Source organism: Hemitrygon akajei, chromosome 4, assembly GCF_048418815.1.
Source record: "Hemitrygon akajei chromosome 4, sHemAka1.3, whole genome shotgun sequence".
NCBI lineage: Eukaryota > Metazoa > Chordata > Chondrichthyes > Myliobatiformes > Dasyatidae > Hemitrygon > Hemitrygon akajei.
The window spans coordinates 130,670,969-130,692,127 of NC_133127.1; the positions used below are offsets into that span (position 1 = coordinate 130,670,969).

General features: G+C 35.5%; 1 protein-coding gene across 2 annotated transcripts in view; it reads left to right on the forward strand.

Moving 5' to 3' along the window:
* The window catches only part of fam76b (family with sequence similarity 76 member B), a 38,077-nt gene extending 17,383 nt beyond the window's left edge, over nt 1-20,694 (forward strand). For both annotated transcript variants that reach the window (XM_073043310.1, XM_073043311.1), the window contains exons 6-10: nt 1,804-1,851; nt 6,174-6,257; nt 13,629-13,761; nt 14,143-14,244; nt 17,426-20,694. In XM_073043310.1, the coding sequence (XP_072899411.1) occupies nt 1,804-1,851; nt 6,174-6,257; nt 13,629-13,761; nt 14,143-14,244; nt 17,426-17,515 (457 nt within the window). In that variant the 3' untranslated portion in view covers nt 17,516-20,694. The remainder of the gene's footprint in view (nt 1-1,803; nt 1,852-6,173; nt 6,258-13,628; nt 13,762-14,142; nt 14,245-17,425) is intronic.
* Nucleotides 20,695-21,159: the final 465 nt, after the last annotated feature.

Below are 21,159 nucleotides of genomic sequence, written 5' to 3' on the forward strand. Positions count from 1 at the left end.
ATTGTGGAAAATTAATGTTAACATTTTATTTGTAGCAGTAATTTATGCCTTTTTAATTGATGTATTCATTTTAGGTGGGAAGGCAACATTGCTTAAACTGCATTGAGTTGTATTTTACTGCAAGAAAACTAGTTACTGCACTCTGTCAGCAATCTGTCATGGTTCACAAGTGAGGGCCAGGGAATGAGTGAGGACCAGAGATTTGGGAGGGAAGGTATGGGTTGAGAGAAGTTTTGTTTTTTCACTCATTTGCTACTAGGCAACAGACATTGTTGGAATTGCTCAGATTCATGGGCAATATAACTTCTCTTGTTGTGTGAAAAATGTTGAAAATCATTACTTAAGTTGGGCCTTAATCATCTTAAAGCTTTACATTACGGAACCTTGAAAGCCATATAGTTCTAACCAAAAAATTCAAATAACATTTTAAAGAATAATCTTAAAGATAATATGCATATAAATCCTTTCTATGTTCAAATTCATATTTAACATCCTATGTTAATGTTGACTTAATTGCAAAAAATCCATTTTAATATAAGATTGCACGTTATATGTTTTTAATAGAATGTTACAAATTGACATAGTTTGCTACATTAGTCATGTGGAATATTTTAGCAAAATGCATCCAATAAGAAATTTTAAATAAATAAATTGGGCTGAAAACCGATGTTACTTGATTCATGTATGTTGTACTTAATTTGGGAAAAATGCTACTTCGTTCTTTTAGCTATTTCATTGCAGAGGATACCCTTTTAATCCTTAGTGTATCCCTAGATACATCCTATCTTCCCTCCTGACCTCCATAATGGGCATTCAGATTGCAGCGAAATTGATGTGCTAACGATGCAAGTATAGCTGGCTCCAAACTTATGAATGAGATCTGGATTGTATCAATCTTCAGATCTTTCAGCTTCCCAAGCTCCTTTTCCTAGGTAATACTCACTTCTGCCCTCTGGCAGTCTTCAATTTCTGGCATGCTGCTTGTGTCTTCCATAGTGAAGACTGACGCAAAATACTTACTCAGTTCATTCGCAATTTCTCTCCTTCCCATTACTACCACTCCACGTCATTTTCCAGTGGTATGATATCCACTATTTCTTCTCTTTCCTCTTTATATGTATATCTGAAAAAGCATCCTCTTTTCTATTATTGGGTAACTTGCCTTCATATTTCATCTTCTCTCTCCTTATTGCTTTAGTTGTTTGCTGTTGGGTTTTAAAAGCTTCACATTACTTTTTTCTGTATTGTATGCCATCTCTTTTGCTGTTATGCAGTATTTGACTTCCCTTGTCAGCCTCAGTTGCCTCATGCTCCCTTTAGAATGCTGTTTTTATTTGCAATGTAACTACCTGACCCTTCCGAATTGCTCCCAGAAACTCCAAATATTGATGTCCTCCCATCATTCCTACTAGTGTTTTCTTCCAATTGACTTAGGCCAGCTCCTCTCTCATGCCTCTGAAGTTATCTTTACTCAACTGTAATACCAATCATCCGATTTTAGCTTCTCCCTCAGACTGCAGGGTGAATTCTGTTATATTGTAATCATAGCTTTTTAAAGGTTCCTTTACCTTAAGCTCCCTAATCAAATCTGGTTCATTACACAAAACCCAATCCAGTATTCCTTTTTTGGTTTTTGATGGGGTGGAGACTGGAACAGATAGAATGATATGTGATGATACTGGTTGAAAGAGGGTAGTGAAAGCTCTTGGGGGGAAAAATGTTACCTGGTCAGTGGCATTTCTACGTTTAACTTCTTTAATAATTTCCTGGAAAATAGCAAAGACTTACCCCTTTATCTTTCAGAATCAGCAGCTTAAGTCCAGAGCAACAGCATGGAGTATGGAAAATGAGGTAACTATTTTGTTCTGTTTAGAAACAAAATATTCTTATTTTCATATTTTTAGTCACATTTGTATTGTACATTTCTACCTCCTTTGAATGCTTGAATTGTTTTATGTCATTACCTATTCATTGCCCAGTTGATAATCAGCCATATAGCATACTGGGTAGCATAGTAAAGTTCAAAAAAAGCTTTGTCTCCATTTTAAGAATTCTGCATTGTTTGACTGCCAGATAATTGGAATGAAATTGTCTTTTGTCTTATAAGGATCTTCATTGAAATCATTTGAGTGTTCTGCATGCACCTGTTTATAATTTAGCTTTATTTGTTAGTCATTAGTTTAAGTGGCAAAATAAAATTGTGCTAACTTTCTAGAATGGATGGCATTATAATAAACAAAATAAAAGGTCGGTTGTTAGGATAGTGCTTTGAGGAGTTGCTTTGTTTTATCCAACTTGAGCAAATTTGCTCCTAACTATGATCAAAGCAACACTAAAAACACAAGTACCTTGAACATGGTAAAAGATCATACGATGCTGCATAATAACATTAACCAACAAAATTTGATACTGGGAGCCATCCAACACAGAATAGTCCTCAGTGATCAGATACCCATTTGTGTTAACATTTCCTGCACTGCTCAGTATTGTAGGACTAAGACGAGTGGAATTTGGTCATTGTTAGTAAAGTATTTTTTAAAAAAGTAAGGTAGAAATTTGGGGTTGGAGTGCCAAAGTTGGTATGTAGGCAAAGCTGTCAGAAGTAGAAACATTTACGATATACAAGAGGACAAAAGTGGAGCGGTGCAGAGAGTTTGAAGCATTGTAGAGATGATGGGTAGAATGATGCAGATCTAGTAGGGTTTTGAAAATATACTGTATTTAAATTTGTAGTAAATGAAAATGTATTTGACTTCCTTAGTGGACATTAAGAAATGGTTAGCAGTTTTGGATAAATTCCAGTTTATGATGGATAGAAGATGGAATACCAACCAAGTAATGATTGGAATAGATCAATTAAAATTTCAAAAGCTGATAAAATGAGATGGGGTTAAGATTTACAATGCTATGGAGTTAAAAGTAGATTACTTTGGTGTTAGCGAAGATATAGTATCATTAGATGAAGTTAATGAAAAAATTGAGCATTCTGTGTGGAATATTAAATCAGCTATAATTGTTACTGAACTTCAAATCCATTTGAATGCTATTTTAAGTTTGATGTTTAACAAGTCTGCATAAAATTATTATTTTATACGTACCGTTTAAATATACTTCAAATAATACATGTAGGAATTGAAGGGACACATTCAAAATGGCATCAGCAAAATTTCAACTACTTAATGGTTACATTTCACTTGAATGAAATTGAGATGTTTGAATGGAATTTCTCTGTGATTTGTGTGTTTTAATACATTGGAGCTAAGCAGTTTTGTAAGTGGGTGTATATGCTATTAGACTAAAAGGCTTCTGTTTAGTATAAGATTAATAGGTTTAGATTTTTTGATCAATTTCCTTTTTTAATGTAGTACCTGCCTTAGTTGCAGTTTAGTTTTATTCTGTGAGGTCTCATTGTCGATGTGCTTAACCATTGCCTTAGCACATGTTGCAACAGGTTATATGTGCTTTTTTTCCAGCTACTGCTGTGAAACTAAGTTCAATGGATGAATAGCCTCCAGCAGATGGCATAGCCTCACCAAAGATATTTGGCTTAAAGACATTAAATGCAATCCATAAAGATTAAATATACATCCAGATTTGCTCTCTAATCTCCACAGAAATATAAAGGAAGATATCTACATTTGTTGATATCTGAGTTAGTCCTTGTTTCAATGTTTTATGCTTTAGAGTTGCTGGTAATAGACGGCTTGGGCGCAGCCATGACAATAAGAACAAGAAGAGTAGGTTACGGGCAGCATAGTGCCCATAGAACGGAGCTTCTTCATATTCCCAAAGCATGAAGCAGAATAACAAGGGCATCAGAGATACTTGTATAGGGTAGGTATTCAAACAAGTTCAATTTAGTGGGGCAGATTTGGCAGATTTCAGATCATTTTGTTGTTTGTTAACTTGTAAGCACATGATTCATATTACTGTTTCAAAATGAAATATGTTTTCTGGAGTCATGGTACTCTTAGTTAGCCAATAGTGTGCCAATATTTTCAGGGTGCCCAGGGAGAGCAATTTCTTAGAAATTTGTAGCAGACATGAATAAATGCTTCTGGTTTTAATATACTAGCAATTTCATACTTCCTCTCATTCAGCAACACTTGGAAGAAATTAAGCAAGTGTGTTATAGAAGATTGTAGAAGATACTGAAGTAATTTTCAGTTGACAGAGCCTAAATGATAAGTTGTCCAATTGAAACCGTAATTGTTATCTCCTAATTCTTCCATACCATCATAATAGATTTCAGATTCTACTGCTCGAAGACCATTTACCATCCAGTTCAAATACCTGCAACCACCTTCCATCAAAATAGTTGGCAGAACCTGGCACTCTCTTCCATAACTCCTGTAACAACACTGCCATTCTACTTGCATCTCATTCTACCCATTTTCTGAGTTTTACTTTATACCTTGGACTTCTGTTTCCTTTCATTATTCATTAAAAGTCTCACTTTTCCAATCTCATGGATAGCTGTCCTCTTCAAATTTGCTATCAGCAGATTCTGTAACTGCAGCTTTTTCTGCTCTTTCCTTCTTTTAGTATTTTCTTATATGTCATTTAATATAGTCTTCCCATTTCTGTATTGAACTCTTCACATTCAATTTCTTTGGAAGCAAGTTTTTTCATTTCACAGTTTTACCAAACTTTAACCATTAAATAAAAGGATGGAAAACTGGGCAAACTTCAGAGCATCTGCAATTCTCTTTGGTGTCTGAATTATAAAATCTGCCAAGTGATTCAACTTCTTGTCTGTTGACATATACTGAAATATTTTACAGCTTTCATTTTTATTGCTATAGACGTTTAAAGCCTAATAAGAAATATTCAATTTTTCCATTTGAGTCTGTGTAATTTTAATGTTGTTTCTTTTAACTAATATTGCTATTCCCTTGTATCTTAAAATGTGCTACATTGATGTTGCATTATTACAGTTCCTTATTAAATACAGTAAATGTGTAGCTATGTTCATTATCACAGAGTCCTAAATTGAAACTAGCATTAATACTGTTAATAAGCAATGTCAAATTGATGCACAGTAATACAGTTTAACTTTGTTATTACGTGTGAAGCTTTTATTAGGTTTGTACTGATATTCAAGACATTATGAATGCATTTTGAAGATCTACAAATTATTGGTTGATACAACTAAAATTTGTTAACTTGACTGCTTCCTTAGCTTAGAAGCATCCACTCTACACTAATAAGCTCTTGACTGAAATGTTGACTGTGTTACTTTTGAAATATGTGGAAATAATATTTTTCTTTGGAAAGTATTAACATGGACACTGATAAAATGTTATTTCCTGATCATATTGGGATTTAGTGGCTGAGTAGGGAATGCTCTTCCAGCTACTTTTTAGAGCTGCAAGGAAAGTCCTAACTTTGTAAAGTTCAGAAGCCCGTAATGAAATCTAAATCTTAATTAGGTACGCTAAAATAAAAACACGATATCCTTAATGCATTCATGTGATAAATTGATTTTTAGATGTCATTGAGATGTGCTTTGACCAGTGATTATAAGTAAGCACAGAATTTTGATTGATGGCTTCATACTGATTATATTAAAATTGGCTCCTTGTTTGCTGTGAGGTTACTAATATCCATAATGTGTTGATCCATAGGCAACAGTAATCTTCTGCTCACCTTAGCCTTATTTTTCATCTCCCTGGTATCATGGGAAGAGATGGGCCCCTCGCCACCTCACAACTATGTAGTTTGAGGTCTTATTACTTTAGAATAAATCCTCTTAAAATGCAGAGGCATAAAATAACTTTTTCTTCCCAGAACAGAGTGACTTAGGATTTGAATCCCTTTTTATCCCAGCTGGATTTGAATCACCTTCATTCACAGTTGGTTTTAGATGGGCATCAAGAGGTGAGATTTTTGTTCTGAGTTTGAATCTGGGTTGTTAACTTCATGTTACTAATACAGATTTACAGCTGTCCAATGAATGGAACTATAAATTGGAATTATTGAGTCCATTCTTCAGTGCTGTGAGAGTCCATATTTAGTATTGCCTCCTGAGACTAATTTTACAATTTTCAGCAAATTTAATTAAGTTTACTGTAGCTTATTGGCTCTTTGTTCTGCCTGTATTTTTGGCGTAAGGTCAACCATGATGTTATGTAAGAGTTGTTAATATGTTAAACATTTCCTATTGCTTGCAGCCATAAGTCATCATCAACTAGTATTCAAAATGAAGCTCCAAAGAAGAAGCCAAAACTTGAAACAAAACCCTCTAATGGAGACAGGTAAACTATATCACAGCTTGTTCGTTCAAATTAATTTTTTTAGCCATATATCGCTGCTCACTGGATCTCTTTTCCTCTCTGGCAATTAACGACACTGTCCTTCTTCTCCCCCCCCCCCCCCCCACACCCAACCTTGGCTCTTATTAGAGCTGATTAAATCAAAGTTCTCAAAGTAAATTTATTATCCATGTACATATACGTCACAACATAACAATCATGAGATTCATTTTCTTGTGTGCATACTTAAGAAATACATAATAGAATCAGTGAAAGACTGCACCAACTTAGGCGTGCAAAAGACAACAAGCTATTCAAATACAGATATCTAGAGCATGAGATGAAGAGTCCTTGAAAGTGAGTCAGTAGGTTGTTGGAACATTTCAATGACGGGGCAAGTGAAGTTTCCCCCTTTGGTTCAAGTGCCTGATGGTTGAAAGGTAATAACTATTCCTGAACCTGGTGGTGAGACTCCTGTACCGTCTTCCTGATGGCAGCAGCGAGAACAGAGCATGTCCTGGCTGTCCTCTTGTAGATACATTTTTATTTTTGGCAATTAGTAATCCGTTTCAGTTGCTTTACCTGCAAAGGTATTGCCTTGTGTTATGATTTGTTTTAAATGCAGGTTCCCCTTTACCTTTATTCTTTGTTGTAATCATTTCACCTACCTAGTGTTTGCAAATCCTTGTCATTTCATCAAAATACTTTTTGATCTATTGTCATAACCTTTTCAGCTTTTTCACTATCACCATTGTGTGATTTCTATAACTTCTTCCAACCAAATGTGTGTGGAAAGCCCAGAAAGATTCCAGTTACCAATAAGTGACATTTATTTTCTTTCACAACTTAATTGGGTGTTATGTTAGTCATACTGTTAGAAATTGATCCCATTACCTTGGGACACTGTAGAAATAGTTCGTACCATTGTTGGGAGTGATCTGTACAATATCTTTTTGAGCACGCAGTAAAATGTGTTGCTTGACTTGATGCATAATTTGATTTGATTAAGGTGTATAAATACTCTCCATCTACCCAGTCCTTTTGTTCAACTATGTGCCAGCCTGAAGTTTGGGATTTGAAGTGATCGCACTTCACTTCAAAGTCAACAGGTGGTGAGTGCCTGTTTCAAGGGTCTCACCACCTGGACAATGACTGTCCAATGATCTTGAGCAATATCATCTTTCCCATTACAAATCCATTTAATAATACTTTGTTCTTCACTTAATGAATGAGGTGTTGCTCATATCTGCTACACAAAAATGACCAGAAAACATTCCTATATAGATCAATAAAATAAGTTGGAGTGTGTCAGCTTTCTTTCAGTCTAACAGTGCTGTAGCTGTGGAAACAAACTAACTGGATATTAATGGAGACTGTTTTAGGATTGTCCTTTGATCTGACTTTTTGTATCATCTGTAATGGCTTGTACACGGAATGATTATGCTCCTTATTGATAGTTTCTATTAGTAAATTGTCCTAATAGCTGCCACTCATTTAAGGTGGTGGGGAGTGGTTACTATTACAGAAGCCTTGGGTCAAGCAAATATAGGAAGGAAGCGAAAAATTAGGACCTCAATGATGGCCATCTCTGTATTGTTGTTTTGTACCATACACCACTGAGGGTAAGAATCTGATGATATGGCAGATGAATATATGGCCATAGAATTGGTGCAGGGGGCAGTTTTTCAGATTTGTGAATCATTGGAATCTCTTCTGGGCGAACTATGACCAGTACAAATGAGATGGGTTACACTTGATCTCGGGAGTGACCAATGTCATTGTGAGCACATTTGCTAGAGCTGTTGGGGTGGGTTTAAACTAGGTTGGCAGGGGTTTGTGAACCAGAGTGTTATGTCAGATGATGAAGCAGTTGGGGCAAAGCTAGATCCAATGTGTAGAGGAAGGATAGACAGTGGATGCATGCGGTCAGTTGGTTTTATGAAATGTGCTTACTTTAATGCAAACAAGAGTGATGAACATAGAGGATAGCTCAGGACATGGAACGACAACTTTGGCAGGAGTAGCTGCTGGATCTTCTGGGATTCAGATGTTTCAAAATGGACAGGGAGGGAGGTATCACAGCTCCAGAATGGGAGGACATCAATGGAGGGATCATCTGCTGAGTCTGTGGGTGAAACTCAGAAACAGGAAGGGAACAATCACTCTGTAAGGAATATTCTATCTACCCCATTCTCCACTCCTCCCCCCACCCCAATACAACAGGGACACTGCAGAGCAGGTCAGTATTTCAGAAAAGTGCAAAAATAACAGGACTGTTGTCATGGGTGACTTCGACTTTCCTAAAGTTGATTACACCTCCTCAGTGCAGGATGTTTAATGGGGTAGAATTTATTAGGTATGTCCAGGAAGGATTCCTGATGTAATATGGATGGCCAGTTGAGAGAGGCCATACAGGATTTGGTGCAAGCAAACTCAGTGGGTGAGCATTTCAGAGATGACGACCACAACTCCCTGAACTTTAGGACAAGAATAAGAGGGAAGTATTTAATTGGGGGAGGGTTAATTATGATGCTATTGGGCAGAAGCTTAGGAGCATATATTTGGAACAGATATTCTAAGGGAAATGTAGAGAATGTTAAGGGACCACTTGCATGTGGTTCTTGGTAGGTTTGTCCCATTGAGGCAGGGAAAGGATGTAGAGTGAGGGAACCATGATTGACAAGAGAAGTAGAACATTAATCAAGATGAAGAAGTAAGCATTCTTAAGATTTAGGATGACGACACAGGGCTCTTGAGAGTTGTAAAGTAGCCAGGAAGGAACTTAAAAGGAGATTTTGGAAATCTAGGAAGGGACATGAGAAGGCCTTGGTGAATATATTTAAGGAAAACCCCAAGTCTCTCTACATGTAAATTAAGAACAGGAGGATGGCTAGAATGAGGGTAGAACTGCCCAGGAAATTTGCCTGGAGGTTGAGCAGGTCCTTAATGAAAATGTTGCTTTAGTATTCACCAGTGAGAGAGACCTTGACAAATGTGAGGACAGCATAGACAGTTGATGTGGTGGAGCATGTCAAGGTCAAGAAAGAGGGTGTTTTGGAACTTTTTTTTAAAGTTAGGGTAGATAGGTCCCTGGGGCCAGGTGGGATATACCCCAGGCCTTAGGAGTATTACCAGAAGGTTGGAGGATGGCAAATGTGCTTCCTTTGTTCATGAAAGTTAGATAGGGATAACCCTGGCAATTGTAGACCAGTAATCTTGTATCAGTTGTGGGCAAACTACTGGAAAGGATTCTTAGAGTCAGGACTTATGAGCATTTGGAGAGACATAGTCTGATTAGGGATATTCAGTATGGCTTTCTGAGCGGCAGGTCATGCCTCACAAGCCTGATTGATGACTTTGAGAAAGGGACTGAAGGTAGAGTGGTGGATTCATTGTTTATTTACTTTTTTTAATTTATCTATCCATCCATGCACCTGCCCTTCTGGCCCAGCATCCTACCTATTTAGCACTAGTCTAATCACAGGACGATTTACAATGACCAATGGGCTCCACAGTGATTTGTTCTGGAGCTCGTGTACTTTGTGTCCTGGGGTCTATGTCCATAGATACCTCAATGTTGCTGTGCAGGTTGACAGACTGGTTAACAAGGTTAATGGTATGTGGCCTTCATTAGTAAGGGGATTGAGTTCAAAGCTGCAAAGTGAGATTGCAGCTTTATGAAACTCTGTTTAGACCAATCTTGGAGTATTGTTTTCAGTTCTGGTCACCTGATTACAGGAAGGATGTGGAAACTTTAGAGAAGGTGCAGAGGAGATTTACCAGAGTGCTGCTTGGAATACAGAACATCCCTAATGAAGAAAGGTTGATCAAGCTATGGATTTTCTCTTTGGATCGAAGGAGAATGAAAGGTGACTTGGTAGAGGTGTATAAGATGATGAGAGGTATAGTGCTTTTTTTTTGCAGGGTGCAATGACATAATTTTAAGTTGATTGGAGCAAAGTATAGCAGGGAATGTCAGAAGTAATTTTTTTATACAGTAGCTAAGTCGTCAGGAGTAGTGATAGAGGCAGGTACATTAGGGACATTTGAGGTACTCTTAAATAGGCACATGGATGAAAGAAAAATGGGGGCCTATGTGGGATGGAAGGGTTAGTTTGATCTTAGATTAGGTTAAAATGTCGGCCCAACATTGTGGGCCAAAGGGCTGTTTCTGGCATCTCCAAGCCTAAATACTTGAAGCTGCAGTGAGCAAAACAGTTCTGAATTGTCTTACTGTTTATTTCTTGCCAAATATCAGTGATGAAAATCACTGCTTTTGCAATTGACGCTATTTAAAAACTGTCCGCTCTATCCCTATTAAGTGGCATATTGTTCCAAATCAATGAAGTGAATCTCAATTAGTTTTTGTTCTTTTAGAGTTGTCTCGAATAAAGGCTGCCCCTGGTTAATCAATGGCCCAATTAACCGGAATCTATTGTATTCCACTTCTAGGATTTCTTTCCAATGATTTTTTTAACATGGACATAACTAAGTCAAATGTTTAGATTGAATGTTTAGCACTACTGATTGGAAGAATAATTTACTTCCCTATATCATAAAATCATTGAGCACCACAGCACAGAAGCAGCACTTTGACCTGTGCTGAACTGTTAGTCTGATAGTCCTGTCAACTCGCAACTGGACCATACTCCTTACATCCATGTACTTTTCCAAACTTCTCTGAAGTGTTGAAATCAAACCTTCATCCACCACTTTTGGTGGCAGCTTGTTCCACATTCACACTACCCTCCGAGTGAAGAATTTCCCCTCAGGTTCCCCTTAAATATTTTACTTTTCCTCCTTAACCTGTGACCTCTAGTTCTAGTCTTACCTAACCTCAGTGGAAAAAGCCTGCATGCATTTACCCTATCTATACCTCTCATAATTTTGTACACCTCTATCAAATCTCCCCTCATTCTCCTACACTCCGGCAAAATAAAGTCCTAATCTATTCAACTACTTGCTATAACTCAGGTTCTCAAGCCACAGCAACATCCTTCTCAATTTTCTTAATGCACTTTCAATCTTATTGATAAATTTCCTGTAGCTAGGTGACCAGAACTGCTCACAATACTCCAATTTAGGCCTCACCAACGTCCTAGACAACTTCAACATAACATCTCAACTCCACCATGCAATATTTTGATTTATGAAGGCCAAAGTTCTCTTTACAACGCTATCTATATATGATGTTACTTTAAAGGAATTGTGGATCTGCTTTCCAAGATTTCTTTGTTTTACCATACTCCTCAGTGCCAAACCACCCACTGTGTTGGTGGTTTGTCCTCACACTTGTCTGTATTAAATTTCACCTGCCATTTTTCGCTCATTTTTCCATCTGGTCCAGATTCCGCTGTAAGCTTTGTAATAATCTTCCTTGGTGTCATTTGCAATATTGCTGATCGTTTACCACATGATGATCCAGATTTTTGATATAGATGACAACAACAGACACAGCACACCACTTGTCACGGGACTTCTGTCAGAGAAGCAACCATCTACTACCATTCTGGCTTCTCCCCAAAGCCTTTGTTGAATCCAGTTTACTATTTTATCTTGAATGCCAAGTGACTGAATCTTCTGGATTCCTAAAGCCCATGTAGACAATGTCCTCCGCCTTTCCTTCATCAGTTTTCCTAGTAACCTTGAAAAAGTCTATTAAGACTGGTTAGATATGACCATGCATAAAGCTATTTTGTCTATCCCTGATCAAGCACTGTATATTCAAATAACAATACAGCACGTCCCTTTGAATACCTTCCAGTAACTTACTCACTAAGGCTCATTGGCCTATAATTTCCCCATTATTTTTATTAGAGCCTTTCCTGAACAATGGAACAACATTAGCTATCCTCCGGTTCTTTGGCACCTCATCTGTGGTTAAGGACTTTTGAAATAACTTTAGCAGGGCCCCTACAATTTCTGCACTAGCCTCACACAAGGTCTACGGGACACCTAGTCAGGTCCTGAGGAAATAATTTACCATTAATTTACCTGAAGACAGTAAAGCACTTCTTGTTCTGTACACTGGGTCCATGTCCTTACTATGTTTTGTCTCATTTCTATAGACTCTGCCTCCCAAACGAATACAGATGCAACATATCAATTTAAGATCTTCATCTCTTTTAGCTCCAAGCATTGATGACCATGCTGATCTTCCAGTGGACCAATTTTGCCTGTTGCTATCCTTTTGCTTTTAATATATCTGTAGAAGCTCTTGGGATTCTCTCTCACCGTGTCTGTCTGAGCAACTTCATGTCTTTTAGCCCTTCTCATTTCCCTCTTAATTGTTCTCTTGCATTTCTGATACTCAAGCACCTCAATTGCTCCTTACTGCTAACATTTGCTATGTGCTTCTTTATTCTTCACCAGGACCTGAATAGCCCTGAAACTAAGTTTCCTGAATCCTGTTAGCCTTGCCACATGCTTATGGTATCGTCATAAATTTATGTACATAAATTAAAATAATTTGGTAGCTTTGTTATTTAATGCTTTATTTATTATTTGTATTTTCCAATTGCCTCTCAAATCTATGAATAAGTTACTGGAATACCTTTGCTTTCACTTAGAAGGTGGCCTTCTGATCACCAATCCACCCAATCCTCAACTGGCCACTTGCCTGCCAAATTCTGCCACTGGGAATAGAATGTCAGGCCTTTAATGTGAATAGATAGTCCTTGTTGTTTAGGAATCTAGATCCACCAAGACTTTTCAGTGTGACCAGAATGCTGACTGACAAGAGACCTTCAATTAAGTGCAAGCCTGACCTTTCCAAGGCTCTTAGTAAAGATATGGGGAATTTGGTTAATATGCTCCATGTAATTGTTTTCCCATAAATACCAATCAACAAGATAAAGTATTTAAGCCTGCTGCACTCTAGCCAACTCCTAGATGCTCAGTGTGAAATTATGTAGTATTTCGAAAAAGGGTTCACTTTTGGGCTGGTAGATGAGTGTAAGACCATTTTCCATTCAACAAAAAGATACTAACAGAAACAATCATTAATGTGTACCAAGTCATCTTCCCTGTGTATGTTGATAAATGCTAAATGGTACAGAACTTAGGTCATGTTAGTCTATCTAACTCGGTCAGGAATTCCAGTAGGCTCCCTAAAGAACAATGAGTGACTTGAGATGCAATCACAACTAGCCTGTAAGTAACCAGTGGATGTTGGATCAAATGATCCAACCATATTTTGTTGTATTTAGCTGCAATTACGTGTTAAAGTGATGGGTGAGAATTGTTCTCAAAACTTTTTGGCTGAACATGTTTAAAAACCTAGCCCATCTATTATTGCAACGATAATGTGAGTTAAGGATATTTGCACATTGTTGATTTGGTTTTATGTTAAACTATAATTTGTTTTCTCAACAGCTCACTGACCCAGTCAATGGACTCTGGTGGGACAGACAACTTTGTTATAATCAATCAATTAAAAGAAGAAGTGATGTCTCTGAAAAGGCTTTTGCAGCAGAAAGAACAGACCATTTTGGAAAGAGATAAAAAGGTTAAAAAAAAAATCCATACTGTGCACTATAATGGCAGGAGATGTAGATCAGAAGATTTCATGTTTGAATCCAGTCTTTGCTGAGTTAATTGCTGAATCCTGAAATTGCAATGGGTTATTGTATTTATTGCACTCTTAATTAAAGAACAGAAAATTAGTAGTATTTCATGGATGACTTGTGCTTACTTCCTTTTAACAGAAGCTATTAAAGCATGAATAGAATTCACAGTGTGATTGGGTTTATAATAATGATATAGTCAAATAATTACTAATGCTCACTTATGAAGAATTTTATACAGGAAAGAAACTTGGGAAACATTACTTAGAAAAAATATATACTTTTTGTATGTTTCTGTGCTTATTTTGTTTTATTCTTTAAAGCTGACTGAGCTGAAGGCAGATTTTCAATACCAGGAAAATAACCTAAGAGCAAAAATGAATAATATGGAAAAAGCTCACAAGGAGGTGGTGGAACAGCTACAGGTATTTACCAGCCTTTCCTTAATATTTGTTTTTTTTTTATCTGCACTTACCTGACTTTACACTGCTACATAATTCAACAGCTTCTAGGCAATAATGCCTAAGCATATATCTGGCATGACTTTTACCCAGTATTTTGCAATTATTTAACTGAAGCTTAATGAGTAACACCTAAATCTCCACAGACTACTCATGTTCTCCTCACCTGTATATTATTTTTTGTTATAAAAATATGATTATAAATATCTTTAATAAATAAGCTGGCTATAAATTGGATGCTTTCAATTAGTAGCTGGATCCTGCTACCATCTCAAGACAAGCAATAAAAATATACTTGAAAAGTGTTAGTACAAGAGGTTGTTGTCGCTGATTAGCTGGACTCTGAAACTCACCCATAAGAGATAATCATACCATTGGCCTGTCTGTCAACTTTCTTCTGAAACCTATTTTGTGTCTTCAACAAATTTCCTTCTATTTCTCCCCACTGCTACCTGTACTGCCTTGGTCAGTTGCATCCAACTTTTGTGGCCTCACATCTGAAATAGAGCAGTCGATGTCTACTTCCGGCAGATTGATGATTCAATGTAAGTTGATACAGTAGCAATTGTCAGATAACCTGCAGTTAGGGTACATGCCATATGTGGGTTATTTTGCACATTGTTAAATGGATAGCAGTGTTGAAACCGTATTGGAACAGGTTGGTTCTTAGAATCATACAGCGCAGAACAGGGGCATATGGCTCACCAGCTCTGTGGCAACCATTAAGTCCCACATTCTACACATCCCATTTCATTCTCCCCACATTCCTGTCAATTCCCCCCCCCCCCCCCCCCTGAAGTTCTACCGCTCACCTGTTCAACCATTGTGCTCTTGAACCAGCTTGGATAGGGTACAACAGCAGCAGTTAGCGCCACACTATTACAGCTCGGGATGTTCCAGATTTTGGAGTTCAGTTTCACTGCCATCTGTAAGGAATTTGGACGTTCTCCCGTGAGTGCATGGGTTTCTTCCAGGTGCTGTGATTTTTTTCCCACGGTTGAAAGATGTACTGGTTCGTAGGTTCTATGATTAGGCTAGTGTTGAATAGGTGGGTTGCTGGGCATTGCAGCTGGAGGGGACTGTTCCATGTTATATTTCTAAATAAATAACTTCACTCACCTCAATACTGAACTGATTCCACAATCTATCTACTCACTTTCAAGGATTCTACAGCTCACATTCTCAGTTTTCAGTTTTATTTATTTAGTTTATTATTTTGTAATTACAGTGTTGTTGCACATTGGTCTTTTACTAGCCTTTGCTTATGTGTAGCATTTCAGATTCTATTGTATTTCTTTTTTCTACTGTGAATGCCTACAAGAAAATGAATCTCAGTGTAGTATATGACATGTAAATTTACATTGAAATTAGAACTTTGAACTTGGGGCAGGTAACTTGGAGTTGGTTGAAACTGGGTCACTGAATTTAAAGCAGCAGCTTTATTGCTGTTCTGCCTCTTCAGTGTACCAGAATCATAATATTTTTAATTACTACTTCATCCAGTTTTAATGTTATATGATAGTTTACTTAGCAATTAAAATTGGTCTGCTTAGCAATTTTATCCTAAGCTTATTGCCACCATTGGTTTTTTACATTCTATATTTGAATACTTGCCCGGGCATCATTTCATTTATCTACTTTTTTTTTTAATTGACATCATTATATATGACTAGGCATGATCTGTCTGAAGAGCTCAGACTGTTGATTGATTAGGTAAACAAAAACTGCAGATAATAGAAAGCTTAGCAGTTCAGTTGACATCTGTGGAGAGACAAAACAAAATGTTTGTTTCAGGTTGATTGAGATCCCTTGGTCCTGACTGATTGTGACGTTCTGGTGCTGCTCTTCAAGATGTCATCCACTGTAGCTTCACCAAATTTTCCGAAGTTCTTCACTAGAGACACCTCTTGTTGCTTTTGATAGATAGTGTTGCCTTTTAGAAGCATTTATTTGTTTGATTAATTTTTTTGGTTTTTCTTAAGTATAATCAAAGAAGTACATATACCTCGTTTAAAATATGTTAACCTCAAGTTTGTTTCACAGCGCTTAGAAAAAGCAAAGAAATACTCTTGAAGATGTGCCCTTAATTTCCTGTTGGTGCACAGACTACAGAATAAATTTGACAAAATACATTTCTTTTGACCATTGAGAAGGAATTTAAAACTTTTTCAAATTGTTCGGTTAAAGTATAGATAGGTATTAGGGACATTCTATCATCTCAGAATTATTTTTATTAGTACTTTAAAAGGGAAGTCAAGTGAGTAAACTCTGACCTTGTTTAAGATGTCTTGTCTTAATAATCTTTGACAGATTTCTTGCTATGTGTAAATTACAAAGAATGGCGAAATACAATCTGTTAGCAAAATATAGCAGTGTTCAGTGGACTGGGAAGAAATGTTACAAAGAATTTCTAGCATAGCAATGGGTCATTTAATTAGTTTTTATTCTTTACATACTACATCTACTCTTTAATTCATTGCTTCTTGCTCAGTTTCTATTTCTGTATAAATTACATTTGACATTTTGATATAATTGGAAAGAGTATATTACCCACGTACTTAGTGGTATTACAAGTTATCTTTAAAATACTTAGATCTATACAAATGATGTAGTACGCAAAATACAAAAGTATGTTTACTTTAGTTAATAAATCAAAAAGTGTACTCACCAGCAGAATTTAAAACTGCCACCTTTATCACTAACGGCTTAATAACTTTGGAGATAGTTGTATTTTTCTGTTTTAAATAAATCCCATGTGTAAAGTGCAGGGAGAAGTCCCTGCAGTACTAAATCAATGAAAATATCTGGACAGTATTTTTTTTTTAAAAGTCTTGCAATGTGCTTTTGTTATATTTTCACAGTTAATAGTATGGGGTACGTTATTGAACCTTGTATCTTTTATCATTAACCATACAATTTAAATCCAGTTATATTTGAACTTGTATCATAATGTAGAAAACATCTTTTAGTTGATCTTTTAATTTAATAGCTTCAGTGGTGATACTTTATTATTAAATACAGATATGAAATATGCTTTGAATGCACCTGTAAAATGTTTGGAATATTCTTCTGTGATGCATGTTTTTGTTAATTTAGCATGAATGTTCTTTTAACAGAATTGTTACGTTATCCCAATTTTTAATAGGCCAAAAATCGAGAATTGTTGAAGCAAGTTGCAGCATTGTCCAAGGGTAAAAAGATGGAGAAGACCGGAAACATCCTGCTGTCTCCTTGAAGAATTCTTTGGCAGGTCCATCATGCAAGTGAGAGTAACAACTGCCATGTTTGTTGAAATTTACTGTGAAGCCTTTAAATATTTTTGCACCCTAATTCTTTTTAAAGTAGTTAGATTAATCTTTTTTAAATATTTTAACCAGCAATAAGAACCCGGTTTGTCTTGTGTAAACAGCACTATTTGACAGGCCCAACACCGAATCCATTTTATAATCTTAAATTTGAGGATTTAAAAAGGGACTAGGAGTGAAAAGTTATATTAAAAAAAAACTTCAGTGTATTATTACTTCCTGCAGAGAAACTATTTTAATGCAAAAAACACTAAAATAAGTTACAAATGCAATGGCTATTTTTTGATTTTACAAGATTTCCTTTCTTTTACTTTATAGAGGTCTGACAAAATATTTCTGCCGATCAAGATTGCTCTCATCCGGAGTATAATTAAATTGACAGAAACTAGATACAAAAAAAAAGTTATTAATTGGCAGTTCAAATGTAAAATGTATATTTTGATGTCTTCTTTCGGGGTTATTGGAAATAAATTTAAGCAGCTATGCTATAGGAGTGTATACTTCATGCAGATTTGAATTAATATGTAAACTTGTATGTTGAAAATGATTATCTGCCAAGAGCTGATTTTCATTCTCAAATGCTGCAGAATCTTGAAGAGTGGACTTTCCTGATAATCTGTCAAAAAATGACATGTTTATGTGAGTAGATACTCATTTTCAGCAGAATTTTGTTCTGTTTTCACCATAATTAACAAAATGCTTTCATGGATATATCTGTAAAGAATTATTGAGAAACATTACAATATTACAAACTGATTTTTAAAAACATAGGAACTTTGTAGGTATTAGGTGGTAAGTGTACCTGCTTTAAATGGCACAAACAACTTGTTTTCTCCAAAAACTTAATTTGGAAGAGCATCTTCTGGATGCCACAAAAATTATTTCAGTCCATCAGAGAAGCATTTGTATTATTCTTGTGCCTTTTGTCTCATTTTTCCATAGTCGCCATTTTCTGGTAAATAAACATTGTGTGCTTGAACATCAGTCTAACATTATGGATGTCTGTTTACAAAGTTTCTGTTTTTGTTTTCGGAATGAGGCTTAATGAATGGATGGGACTTTTGCTTTGTGGTGGAATTGTTGTGCCTTAGGGAAATTAGCTGTAAGTTGTGCATCTTATTAAAGGACAAACAAGTTAACATTTTTAATGGACATTTTAAAAAGTCACTGTTAATAATCTGTGATTCAAATTATATAATTGAAATAGCCCATCAACTATTGAAAAGAATTATATAGTAACAAATAGTTCTTCGATCTCATAAAATTGTTACATGGAAAATAATTGTTTTTAAACAATTTTTTTGCTATGCTGTATATAGCAAAACCATAAATTGTGTATAAAAAGGTTTATACAACTTTTTAAACTCAGCTTTTTGATAAAATTGAATTTTTATGTAAAGGTGCTTATAAATAACATAAAATCAACTTATTTCATTATTAGACATAGCCAGTTTTATTATATTTATTTGAAAACAATATTTAAATTTTTAAAACTGAAGATTTTTTAAAATTTTGTACCATAACTTTTTTTATTGCCCAATTATAAAAACTTAATGTTGCTCATAGGATTTTTAAAAAAAATTGTTATAATAATGTAGTAATATAAGAAACAATAAAAGGTCTACAACATTCATTTGTACTTCTGACAGCTTGTTGGTCAACAGGCTGCTGAGATTTCTTCTACATACAGACCTTAAAGATATATTTATGCACAGTAATCCTCTACATTTTGATTTAATTCTGATTTTTTTTTTCAAAAAAGTAACAAATCTCTACCTGGGTCTTATATTCTGGCAGCACAAGAGCAGGCCTTATTTTCTTAAGCAGTATTCTCCACCAGCAAAAGGTTGAACTCTAGCCCATTAAAAACCTATGCATCTTAAATATATACGGTAAATGTCAATGATGTTTGCTAAATGCACAAAGTGAGAAGTAGTAAAAACCTACACATTCTCAGGCTGATGTAACATCACTACTTGATAATGTTGCAATGCTATTCAGAAAATAGGCTTTATAACTCCCATCAGATAACTTTCATAATAGGGCATTATAGGAGTATCATATAGCAAAAGTAAGATCTCGTTTGAACACTTGTTTTCAAAGTGATGTGGAAATATTTGCTAGCTTGTTTTATTGTTGTGAGTATAGTTATCTTTGCTAGAAGTATTTGAATACTTGATAAAACTAATTTTTTTAAACGTGTTTGGTAAGGTGTATTTTTTTTTTCTGAAAATGGAGCATTTTACAAAGATTGGTAGAACAGAGTTAGAATGTGATACAACTGCACATTACATGTCAGCCACCTCCACCAGTAACAGTGCCTTGTCATTCAACAGTTTTCAAATTTAGTATTTATTTTGGGGTTGTGATATCATTTGTATGAAATTCTGCTAATACATCAGTTTGCAAAATTTCAAAAGGAAGTTGTTTTAGGTGCTTCTGTGCTTTAAAATATTGTTTAGTCGTGTAAATCTGCACATTTTCACTGAATCTAATCTTAGTTATATTGTGTGTATGAAGAATTATCCATATTTTCACTACAACTATTGTAGTAAAAATGTAGACTATGTCATTTGTGAAATGGGGTGCATAGAATTAAAAGGCTTCACAGTATTTAAATCGGAATGATCAATTTTAATCATGTGTTGACTTTTAATTTTTTTTTGTTTTTACCTCCATTTATTACTTGAAAATTTTATGTTGTAATATAGTCTGGGATGTTTCCTTGCAACAATAGACGTAGACATGCTTATTTTTATTTTATTTTCAAAATTTTCTGTATAAGTGGTGAAACTGCAAGGTAAAACTGTACTGTACTTCAAATGTATGTAACCATAAACAAGTGTTTTTTCTAATGGTATAGGATTTAAGTCAAAGCTGCCAGTTGTATATTTTAAAGTTTCATAACTCACCTTGTTATTTCCTGTGTGTCTTCCTTAAAGCGCTAAATATATTGACATGCTTGGAATGTGTTCCTCAGAATTTGTAACCACACATGGGAATAGATTGAATTCTGTAATCATAAGTTGGTCAACAACTGAAATTTTATACTTGTTCTTTTTAAAATATTGACAATTTGAAATAAATCTTCTTAAATATTCTGCTTTAATATTGCATTGAGTCCTAGTCACAACTGATTTTCAGGAATTTCCTGATGGCTCACTGATAAGATGAGTCTTTAAAATCACCCTAAACATTATATGAACCATTTTCGGCATACGCTCCACCAGTAGTTTGACTTGGGAAGAGAAAATTGCATCAGTGGTGTTGATTGTTATTCTGTGGGCCATCCTTTGCTGAAAACATGGATTTATTGGTGTTGAAGAGGATGGGTGTTTGGCCTTGACATGATGGTCTCAAATGGAAAACTAACTGTTGAATTTCTGCAGTTTTATGTTACTAGAAGATAACGTTCCTGTAGATTTGTGTATCAACAATGAATGATCTTTATGGAGGAACAAGATTATTTGATCAGAGAAAGCTATCAACTATTGAGTAATTTCAGTTGAGTAAGTTAATTGAATTGTCAACTTTCATTTAGAAGATGTTTTGAATTAAATTTGTATTCAAATAA